We start from the raw sequence: 11,951 nt of genomic DNA, 5'->3' as shown, positions 1-11,951 counted from the left end.
TGCCATTAGTCATAAATAGAACGCTTCAAACGTCCTTATATTATCTTTAATTTCCTGTCCACAATCCAATTTTGAAACAACTTCCTAACACTGAGATTTCAAGTTGTTTCAGCTGGCTCTTTTAGTGCAAATTCTTTTGAAAATGAATGGGTTGAAAGTCTGATATTTGTTGTCAAAATGTTTTTCTTGCACTTAAATCAACATCAAAAGGACATTGTTTTCTTTCTCTTATATTACCTATCAGTTAGAACTCTCCTTTTGTGTTCATTGTCTCCAAAATTTGGATGCATTGGTCTGATGCACTTTTCACTTGTCTTAATTATCAAAATATCAGATCTCCATTCCTACTCGTATTGAATAAATGTTAAATAATAGTTTTCTGACACTGGCAAGAGGTAAGGTACAACTAAAACTATATGGCTTGAAAATGACCAGTGAATTTAATAACTCAAAATGACTATTGCAAACATTTTCAGCTACAAAATGCACTTCCAGGATGACAAAATTCCTTTCAATATTCAGATTCTGTTTTGCACTTTTTGTTTTGCTTAGTCTGTGGGGTTAAAAGCTTAAAAAGTCATTCTTTGCACCAATATATTCATTCCTTTGTATGGATGACATGCTATTAATATGAATGCCCCTTCTGTGGCTAAAACCATCTTGTTGTCCAGTCAGCTGGGTGGTTCACCCATTGCAGTTGGAGAATTTGAAAGGCTTTCATAATCTGTAATCTGGGAAATGGAAAGTTGAGAGTTTATTGTCATATATAATCAATGTACAGAGGCACTAAAATTCTTGGTTGCTGTAGCCACACTGGAATGCCACAAATGCCAGTGGTATAAATTAAATCATTACAGAAGGCCAAGGTAGAAAGAGATAATAGAAAGTATATAGAGAAAAATAAATATCCACTGTTACAGTTTGTGCGAGGAAAAAAAGTGATGTTTCAACAGTACAGACAAATCTTGTCAATCTTGGAGTAGTTTATCGTTAGGGTGTTACCGGAAGGTTCAAGAGCCTGTTAGCCTTGAGAAGAAAAACAATTTTTGAATGTCAAGGTGCTGAACTTCAGGCTTCTTTAGGGAACAGTGATAGGTGATGGGGTACTTCTGTGATGTTGGCTGCCTGCTTGAGGTAGCATTTCATACATGTTTTCAATAGACAGGAGGTGGGATTCAGGAGAAATTGGAAGATGGGAGTGCTGGGCAGTGGAGTTGGTCACCAGTCTATATTTCTTGCTGAATACCAGTGCAGCATTTGAAGCAGGGCTAATGCCTCCACTCACAGAATGATCTGGAGTCTTGTATACTTTTACCACCAATACAAAAGTAGGAATTCTTCAAAAGATGAAACTCATAAATGCCAACACTTTTGCAATTTCAATTTTGGTTTTGCTGTTTTAGCTCGTAAAGTGAACTGTTTTTAGCAACTGAGGGTGAAATTCGTCTTCAGCACAGAACATTCAAATCAATGGAAAGAGAAAAGAGGCAGGCATAATTGGCCTCCAATGCACTGTCACCTTTTCCACACTGCTTCTGTGGACAAATTTAACCGCTCCCACCTCCAGTTTAAATTCCATATGGAATATGTTGGAGGATCAAGAACCAAGAACTGCTGCCCACCTCTCCAACGCGGGTTAAACTGTTCAGTCAGAAGAACCTTGCAACTTAATGATGAGGCATTCCCTGCATTTCCTAGAACACAGAAAGAAAAATAGCAGGAGATATCCCCAACAGGAAGTTCGAGAAGTTATTTTAAAGTGATTATAGAGCTGACAGACTGTAGACTTTTGATAAAGTAGTTTGGAGTCTCTTGTGATGTGATTGGTCGAGGGAAATATTTTGTCAGTCATGCTTATGCCACATTAAGCCTTCACATATTTTCAGAATAATATTTTTTTCTTTCCATCTATTTACAATTTATTTTTCCTTTTTAGAGAGCCACTGATTGGCTGACTGACAAAAATTACTGGAGTCAAATTCCCTCTGTCAAAAAGCCATCTGATTTAAGGAATATTTGTAAATACTAATTCCTCATAAACTTTAAAAAAAAACAGTGCTATATAAAATGAAACATACATTTTTTTTGATAAATGAATTGCAAATTGTGAAACACAACACAAATATTTCTTGTGAATAAAAGGAAACTATTGTGCACTTTTATATCTGACATTCATTGTTAGTGTCTAAAATGAGAAAAATTGTGTTTCCTTATAATAATTGTTATAGAATTGGTTTGCTTTCATGTCCTCCAATCAGCAAGTTAAATCCATGTGACAGGTAATGCTGGCCCCAGAATAACAACATGTGGTTCTATTGATTTGTGCTTGATAAAATGAATACTGTTGAGTATCAAGACTTGATACTGAAGCTCAGCACCAAGAGCGACCTCTCCATGGCGCAACAAAATATTGGTCATTGTGCTTGGTGGTATGGAACACAACAAGTGAATGTCCAGGATCCTTTCCCCACAATCCCAATTACATTCAGTCTAGAAAAGCTGGAATAAAAAGCAGGAAATGGACAAAAGCAGTTGACGTTAGATTTGGCTGTTTGGTTGCAGTACGATTGGGGTGAAGGGGCAACAGAATTGCCGCCTGGAAAACAAACCCTGTAACTTAAGGCTGTTAAATAATACAGAACTCTCTTAACTAATTTGATACGTTGTCTCATTTCACTCGGCAAAGCATGATGTACTTTCGCAGTAACCATAGGGCAGGAAGGAATACGAACTAAATTGGATTTTCACAATGGCCTGCATTTGACGGAGCATTCAAAATATTTATAAATTCTTAACATCCAGATATATCATTATTTACATTTAAACCTACTCCAAAAACATTACTCACTTTTATATGAACTCATGAATACATATTCCTAATTTCCAAAGTACAAACTGGTCACCGAATACATTAGGAATATATTAAACACATCTCAAACACACTTTTCAGTCATCTCTTTTAACAAAAATATAGCATTCATTGGCTTTACCAGTTCTCTTTTTATGTATCAGAGCACAAAATACAATTAAAGGCAAATTCAATTTAGCTCTTAGTTTCATGCATTAGGGGCACCAAGTGCTTCTCTTTTTTGCTGATATCATTGGGGCATTTTGATGAATAGAAACTGTCAGTTATTAACTTCCATTGTTAAAAACTTATGGATTTCAGCAAAATATATCAGAAAGATTCGTCAATTTTGAAAATCTGTCATTTTGCTTGTACTAAAATAGGCTGTGGTCCACAATGTTTAGTAGTTCACTGGCTTCAACTGACAATATTACATAGAGCCAACAATCAAAGGGAAATAGTAAAGCTGCACTGTGAAAAAATGAGTTCTGAGTTTGACCTCAATGTATGCTAAGAATCCAATCTCCCTGCAGGAATGGAACATATTTTATGGACAGGACATTTGCTAATTCAGTGATAACTCAGTTTGAACTGCCCTTTAGATACCGAGTTTCAAGTAGTAAAACTACGCAAGAGATCAGTTAATAGATTGGAAGAGTGGGATAATAGATTCAAACTCCGGGCTCTGGGATTCTGTCCCTCCCTTTTTTACTAGGTCCTTGATTTCCTCTTTGGAAGATACAATCAGTGTGGATGAGCATAATCACTTTTTCCTTGTTGGCCATCAGCATAGAGGCACCTCAAGGCTGCGTCCATAGGCCCTGCTTTATTCTCTGTATACCCATGAATGTTGAACTAAAATCTCAGATTTATCAGACAGGATTTGCCCTTGACAAAGCCACATTGGCAGTGAATGATTAGTCTCTGTCTTTCCAAATAATCACTAAATCCACTCCTTTGGAAATATTCCCAGAATCCCAAATCCAGTTCTGGGGATTTCTTCACCTTCAAGTCCACCAAGGTATTAAGTACCTGAACAAGACTCTTAATTTTTTTTTTAATTTAGACATACAACATGGTGAGAGGCCATTTCAGCCCAAGAGTCCATTCCACCCAATTTACACCCCATTAATTTTTAACCCCCGGTATATTTTTGAATGGTGGGAGGAAACCGGAGCCCTATTTCTACTATACACACGCATGTCAGACTGAAGATTTTGTTGTATAACTTAGTCAAGAACTTGTGAAGGAACAATGGACCTGAGCAGTGGTTTACAAACTGCCCCCCAAACACACATTCCATCTTAAATATTCCCTAGGCTATAAGTGCTCTGTGATTAGTAAGGGATTACTTAAGGTGGTATGTGGGTGGATAGAAAAAGTTTGAAAACCACTGTTTTATTTGTACCTAATTGACTCATTAGGTGCACAGTTTCATAACTCCAAAGGAAATGGGCCAAAGACAATTTTTCTCAAGTAAAATATTTCAGTAACAATTGGGTCTAGACCAGTAGTTCTCAACCTTTTTCTTTCCACTCACATACCACTTTTAAGTAATCCCTATGCCATTGGTGCTCTGTGATTAGTAAGGGATTGCTTAAGGTGGTATGTGAGTTTTGGGGGCAGTTTGAAAACCACTCTTTGGCTGTTAAAACTAACGTACATATTGAAAAGATGGTTCTTAAAATACAGTAGAAATGCAAAAATCTGGACTGCTCGGGGATTGGGACAGACCGGATTTTCCGAATTCTCAGGCAGTACTTTTAAAATTCAGATTTAAAGAGGAATAAAGAAGGTATGAACAGGTAAATTTAGATACTTTATTCATTAGCAAATGCAGCAGGGTTCATTTATCAAAACGAGCAGCTTTAAAGAAAAATAAAGTCAACAAGTGTTGGCGCTTGTCGTCGCTGTGCTTCTGTCGTGCTTACGCATGCACGCACACAAAAGCCTGATAAATTTCTTAAAGTTTGAGAGTTTTCGAAAAGTCAGGATTCTTGGGTGGTCTAGATTTTTGGACTTCTACTGTAGCCAAAAGCAATTAAAATAGTGGAAAGTTAATGCTGTAAAATGGATTGAAACAATTAATTATTTTATAATTGCATTTTACAGCTGCTCCTCCCCACTGAAATGATTGGACTTGTTGTTCCTTCACCCAAGCCAACCTGCCTTAGGTTTACCAGTGTACATGCTGCAGAGTAGCAGGAGGTTGGAACTCTGGCCCTGGATGTTGGGGGGGTGGGGGGGGGTGGGTGCGGTAATAGTGCTAAAACATTGTTGAAAAAATATAGGTAATCAGCAGTCAGGAAGTTTGATAACATTCCTGGGGAAACAGAAGCAGTTCCCAACAGAAATGTGGGCGTTGATTGAGAAAATACAAGTCAATTAATTCTCAGACTTCAAATGAAGTCATTTTAATAAAGTACATCGTTTAGCTGAAAAGATATTCATATTAATCATGGCTTTCAAAAGCTGATCCAAGTGCCAAAATTATTTGGGTGGCATGACCACTGGGACCTCTTAAAAGTAAATGTTATACCGACAATAATGATCTCTTTTAGATTCCCATGTTTTCATACATGAAAAGCCTACGACCCACTGCATTTATGTGAAATGAAGTTGTATTTAGGGTCTGTAAAGGTGGGACCACATAAGGCTTTTTTTTTTTAAATTTGCCTATTCAGTTTTCTAGTTTATAACTGGACACAAAGACTGGAATCAGGGCATCTACCTCTCACAAATACGACTGGTCATAATATTTTTAATTTTAAATGATAGAGCACAGTAGAAGGCCATTCTGGCCCCTGAAATCCATGCCACACAATTAACCTACAACCCCATACGTTTGGAGAGTGGGATAAAACCAGAGCACTTGGACAAAATCCATGCAGGACACGGGTAGGAGGTACCAACACCTTACAGCGAGCGCCAGATTAGAACCTGGGTCACCATAATAGCGTTGCACTAACCTCTACACCAGGGGTGTCAAACTCAAATTCACAGAGGGCCAAAATTAAAAACTTGGACTAAGTCGTGGGCCAAACTAAATATTTATTGAAATTTTTCAACAACATCTGCATGTTTTCTCTTCTTTCAACATATGTAATGTTAAACTTTTTCTTATTAAAATAAATGTTTAATAATAGTTTGGGTTAAACTCTTTCCAGAAAAAGCATTAACAAATGAGAAATAAAATATTCAATAAATAATATTTCTCTATAGCCTTTAAGCTCCTTTTAAATGTTTTTTTTTCCACAAGCCAACAAGTCAAAAAAACAACAACTTGCTTCAATGAAAATCCAATCTTTCAACTAGGAACAGTCCAAAGTGAACCAAAGAAAATATGAATCCAAGCTTAGCTTGCTCCACTGTGATTTACTCTGATGCACCTGGGTCTAAACCAGATACTTGGCATCTCTTCTTAGATGCAAGTTCATCAAACTGTGGGGTCAGAGTTTTCCTCCCACCTGTCTTGAAAGGTCCTGTTTTCTGTCTTTTGTTTGGCCATTTTTCGTAAGGGGTTTATTACATGCAAGTTAGGCGACGGGTCGCAGATGGTAATGAAAGTAAAGAGAGGAGGTGGGGGCGATTAGCGGGCTGACGCCAATGCATTTGCAAAGCATTCTGGGATTTGTAGTATTAGGTGTGCATGCGCTATATTGGCGTGGCGGCCAGCGGGCCAGCTCTAATACATATTTGATATGATCTTGCGGGCCAAATAGAACTATATCACGGGCCAAATTTGGCCGGCGGGCCTGAGTTTGACATGTGTGCTCTCAGCTATTTGTGCACCCCTCCCCCAGCTGTATCAGTTGTGTGTTTTGAATTATGTGCATACATTTTCCTTTTCTAAATAATTTATAGTGAATAAAGTCTATTTTGTTTTAAAAATGGGTAAATTGTAAGAAGAGACAACATTGAAGAATAAAGGGAGTGAAAGATTGAAGAGACTGTTATAGGCCTTTCTAAGTAGATGCAACCAGGCAGACAAGATTTTGAAAGAAGCTCTTGGAGGGAAAATGTGTAATATGTGAGGTCCCTATTTGTGGCAGATCAGTGGGAGCAAAGAGCATGGAAAAGGAGTAGAAAATTTCCTATGGGACAGGGGAAGTCAGGTTAGGTGGTGGCAGAGTTACATGTGTAGAGTTTATAAGGGCTGAAAACAAAAGAAAGAAAAAGTAAACTATAATTGGGAAAGCAGAAGGTAATTAGAAAGAATGGGATGGAATTCGGTTACTTTGCAACAGCTAGAATAAGGCTCTCTCAGTGTTCCTGCAGTCAGTACACTGCTAGAAAGCAGACTGTTCACTCCAAAGCCAGACTTCACCTCCACCATCACCTCAGGGCGACTCATTTCCACAAATCACTCTGCTTACAGCACGGCACAGAAATAATTGAAAACACATTATCCACACAAATCACCACTTTTAAAGTGTGATTACAACCACTGTAGGAAATGAGGATAAAGAACAGACCTCAAAGTGTTGAATAAGTTACCGGATCTTTATGGTACAAATATTTTCAGAACATATTAAAACTAAGAAGCTGTAATTAGAGGGGTGACTGCCCTTACGGGTTAATCAATATCACAATAAAGGTCAGTCAGTTAAGTTTACATTTAGGCAATTATCCTCCCATCAACTACTCAATTCATATTTTACACATGTAATGGGTTCAGCCAAGATGACTTTGTTTTTCTGACTTTCCAATAGTACTAAACTTTACACTCACCAACTGTATTGTGTACTCCAAAGGAAATTAAAATGACAAATTTATAGGTGTACGACAAGCAAAGTTACCTGGGGGACAAAGAAAATAACATGGGAGGAAATCATAGCAATTCACTAGGCGTGGACGATTGGCAAACCTGCAATCACACACAGATTAGCGATACGATTCTTTCTGATTCGAATAAAGTTAAATAAGCAAACATATTCCACAAGATGTACATCCAGAGCACAAACAAGTGTGACACGGTTTTTGGTTTCCTCTGAAGACTCCTCCAGCTCCTGAGCTGAGCCGGATTACTCTTTGGATCTATATGTGGACTCTACTTTAGACCTGCATGTCGGCCACAATCTAGGCTCTGGCTTCCTGACTAAGGGTGGCTCTTGAGTGTCTGATCTACTTCCTGCTCCAGGAACTGCAACGTTGGCCAACCCTACTTGCTGTCGGCATTTAATGTTAATACTGTAACCTCTGTTTATTATCCTACTTTGCATAACTCCCACTTCCGTTCTGAAACAAAATGGTCACCATCCCTATTGGAAAGTCACACCAACACCACCCAGAGCCCTCCTTACCGTCATTTATCCTCTTGTATCTTTGACTTTTTGCCACAAATGATCCTGCCCTGGTCTCCTCTGAGCCAAATTTTTATTCATTCAGTTCCATCACCCATGTTGCTCCTGGGTAAACTTACTGTCTCCCTCTGCCTGTTTTGGTATTCTCTGTAGCAATAGCTATTGCCAGGGTTGTCCAAATAACATATAATTTATTCCATAATCTAGGGAATAAGATAAGAGACATGGGGATAGGGCAAGTAGATGGAGATCAGCCTTTCATCAGATCAGCCACGATGTTGAATGATGGAGTAGGCTTGATGGGCCGGGTGGCCTAGTCCTGTTCCTATTTCTTATGTTCTTATTCCCTTTGTTAAGTGTTTCTTCAGGAGCTTACCCTCTCATTGATCTTCTCTCAAACTAAATTTCTTTTCCTTCTCACTGATCTTCCTGGAAATAGGCACAACGTCCTGATGCACTGTCCAGGAGCATAGTTAAGCCAAATTTAATAATAGTTTTAAAATGAACATGAAACGTATTTGAAAAGGAACTTGCTTTCTGGGTCAAGGGGGAAAGGAGTGATGGGAGAGCGACTGATTATTCAAGGGGGACCAACTGGAAACCTCTGCTCTGGAACCAGCACAAACACATAATGAAGAACATCCACCCTGGGACCTGGCCACTGACTCATATCGGCTACATTCCTGCTTTCAGTGTTGTTACAAGTACAGGAAACTATGAAAAACATTGTAAAATTTTCAAAAGCTTCCTAGATTGTTCAATATTTGCCATTCCAACATGACTAAATGATCAAATGGTGGTTGTCAACTGTGATTTACTATGTAAGGCCAACAAACTTAGTTCAATGTTTAGAGAAGCAAAACTTAATTTTTTTTTAAAAGCATTCATTAAGACATTGCATAGCTACTGAAGTTAAAGGATAACACAAATCCAGGGAAGATGGATAAATATGATGTTTCAATGAACCCCCGTTCACTGACCTGCACTACCATCTATTGCTTTTATGTCTATGTTGAGGAAATTAGATGTTATAAACTTTTAATACTTTAAACTTTTCCATAAAAGTAATATTGCCTCACTCTTTTAAAGTACTTATTGACGACTAATTGTAGGTGCGTGGCAGATAGTTATTCAGAGTACAAACACAATGCTGGAGAAACTCTGCTGGGCAAACAGTGTAGCTCATATCGCAAAGGTGAAGGCACATAACCAAACTTTTTGGCTTGAGCAAAACGTAGGCAGGTGCCCAAGCAAAATTGTGGTGTTGAGGAGAGACAGGAGGAGGAGCACATTCCCACAGGCAGGAGGTAATAGGTGGATAAGGGCACAGCAGCAAGCAGGGGAAGGCTCTGTGAATGAAGAGCTGGAGGAAAGGAGACAGAGGGATGGGGAACAGATGGAAAACCAGCTGCTCTTAATCTTTTTTTACTCGCGCTATTCAGAGTAATGGTCGCAAGAATGTGTTTTAAGTATGTGTCGTTGCAGAACATGTCTATCATGGAGAAATCTATGAAGGAGCAAACAGTCTTAACTAAACTTGAGCAAACTGGTTAATATTTGTTTGCCCATTTCTTCACCCTTTCTTTGGATGAGTGGGCATGCGTGTCAGCTCTCTCCTTCAACTCATTTCATCAGAACTAAACCAGAGGCTAAATGAAAGTCAACAAGATAATCAAACTAAACTTCTTTGTCCAGAGAAAGATCAAAATGTAGACTTCATCGCCACAAATAGTTAGAGCAAATGGCAATTAAGAAAGAGTGAAATTGACCAAAGAGGAAGAAAGGAAAAGATTGTACCAAGTTCAACAAGAAGCTTTGGGAAGAAGTTTGCTTACACGAGTCAGGTCAAAAAGGTTATTTTAATCCTGCGTATGCTACATAATATTATATTGATCATCCGACAGGTAAAGGCTTTCCCATTGCAAACATCCCTACCTTATCTTAGAAGTCTTTTTATCTGGAAAGATTATATATTTTTATATGCAAGGTATGCATTAAAATCCTAGTTGATCACAATTGCATGAACCCAGGGATTTTCAGTAATCACACAATTGTTTCCCATTTTCCGCTTATGTCGCAATGAGATTTGCTCAAATTGTTACATGGCCCAACAGCCTACTCTAAAATCCATCGCCACTAGCCAAGATCTGGTTTTCTAATATATGGCTCTTTAAGAACCCAAAGTAGATGCATAAATTTTGTAACTGATTAAATGTCAAAATCTAGCCTGCACTCACCACTTCAGCCGGCAGCTTGTTCCACTCGCACCATCCTCTGCGTGAAGAAATTCTCCCTAATGTTCCCTCTAAACATTTCACCTTTCCAATGTGACTTATTCCACTTGAAAAGTTTACAAGGAAACAATGAAAAAATGTCCCACAAGATTCACTAAAAGAGGTATAGTTTTACTGAGCTCTTTTCTCTGCTCAAGTCTCCAATATTAAATTGAGCCATAACCATTTTACCTTGCGTCTAATGTTTCATGCCTATTAACTGAGTTAAAATGCCACATAAAAGGCACAAAATAATTAAAAACATAGCTACGTCTCCATCCAATCTTTCCATGTTTAATTGCTACTTCCAGAAGTACACCTGGCTTCTCAAATGCCAAATCAAAGTTTTGTGTATGGATCCTGCAAATTTTTTTTTTAAGTCTTGTTTTCCCCAAGTAATCTGGCCATTATGCCTCAGTCCATCTGTCCCACAGCTGGATCAGAATTTATTATCATGAACAAGTCATGAAATTATGCTGATTTGCCTATTTTAAAATGTTAAATGGGCAAAAATAATATAAACAGATAACACTAGTTGGTTAACAAGATGAATGAAAACTCTTTATAGCTTCCAGATTTTCTACGATCCATCTGATAAGCAACAACCTTCAAAACAAGCTTTTACAAAGTCTTTTAACATAGATCAAACAGGATTTTAAAGATGGTATAAAGCCAGGCAAAAACCAAGGTCATGGTCTTCTTTAAACATGTAGCAGAACTGTAATCTTCAGTTTTAACACTCCTGTCCTCCCCAGGATTAAAATGAAGTAACTTCAGTAAAATGCTTCTACAGAATTACACCACAAGGGGTCATCAGTGTGCTTTGCAACAGGAATCAGTGGGCGCTGGAGACCCAAATGCTGCTCTTTGGCGTTAAAAAATGAACAAATCTTTTTTTATATTTTGTTTTTCTAACAGCTTAAGTTACAACTTCAAACTACGATGTCATTATCAGCGGAAAAAAAAAACCCATAATTTTTACATGTTCACGTATCAATAAATTAAAAAGAAAAATCAAATCTCAAAGAGGACTAGCCAGGGTCCATTTAAGTAATTTTGATTCTTGGAGGACTGTAATTAGGAGTTGAACACCAGAAAATGCTTGTGACCTGCTGTTCACCAAACTTAATCTTTCCGCTTGAAAACCAGCACTGTTACAGTACTTCCAGTTTTTCCCCCAAATTGGAATTTCGGTGTTGATAGCTCCTCTTGCAACTCTAATCCTGCAATAAAATAAATAAATAGAACATTTTTTACCACTATTCATGGCCAGTAGATTACACACAATTTCTATCCCTCAAAGATCACTGCAGCTCCCCAAAACAATCTTCTCCTCCAAGCCACAGGGGCCAACTGGGTAGTGCTAGTACCTCACCATTCCAGTTACTGGGTTCTGTGACTCCAACTTTCCCTGAGGTTCTCTGGTTTACTCCCACATCCTAAAGGCACATGGATTTGCGGGTTAATAGGATCTATAAAACGCCGCCAGGAGAGATTTAGTGGTCATGCGAGAAAGAAGATGAGATC

The 11,951-nt window shown here is 38.2% G+C and overlaps 1 protein-coding gene across 4 annotated transcripts in view; it reads right to left on the bottom strand.

Moving 5' to 3' along the window:
• Positions 1-5,884: 5,884 nt before the first annotated feature.
• The window catches only part of eef1akmt2 (EEF1A lysine methyltransferase 2), a 39,442-nt gene continuing 33,375 nt past the window's right edge, over positions 5,885-11,951 (bottom strand). For all 4 annotated transcript variants that reach the window (XM_069899729.1, XM_069899732.1, XM_069899731.1 and 1 more), the window contains exon 6: positions 5,885-11,647. In XM_069899729.1, coding sequence (XP_069755830.1) covers positions 11,550-11,647 — 98 coding nt within the window. In that variant the 3' untranslated portion in view covers positions 5,885-11,549. The remainder of the gene's footprint in view (positions 11,648-11,951) is intronic.

The sequence above is a fragment of the Narcine bancroftii genome, chromosome 10, assembly GCF_036971445.1.
Source record: "Narcine bancroftii isolate sNarBan1 chromosome 10, sNarBan1.hap1, whole genome shotgun sequence".
In the NCBI taxonomy this organism is placed as follows: Eukaryota; Metazoa; Chordata; class Chondrichthyes; order Torpediniformes; family Narcinidae; genus Narcine; species Narcine bancroftii.
Note: the sequence above shows the minus strand (reverse complement) of the source record. Positions and strands in the feature narration are given on the sequence as shown.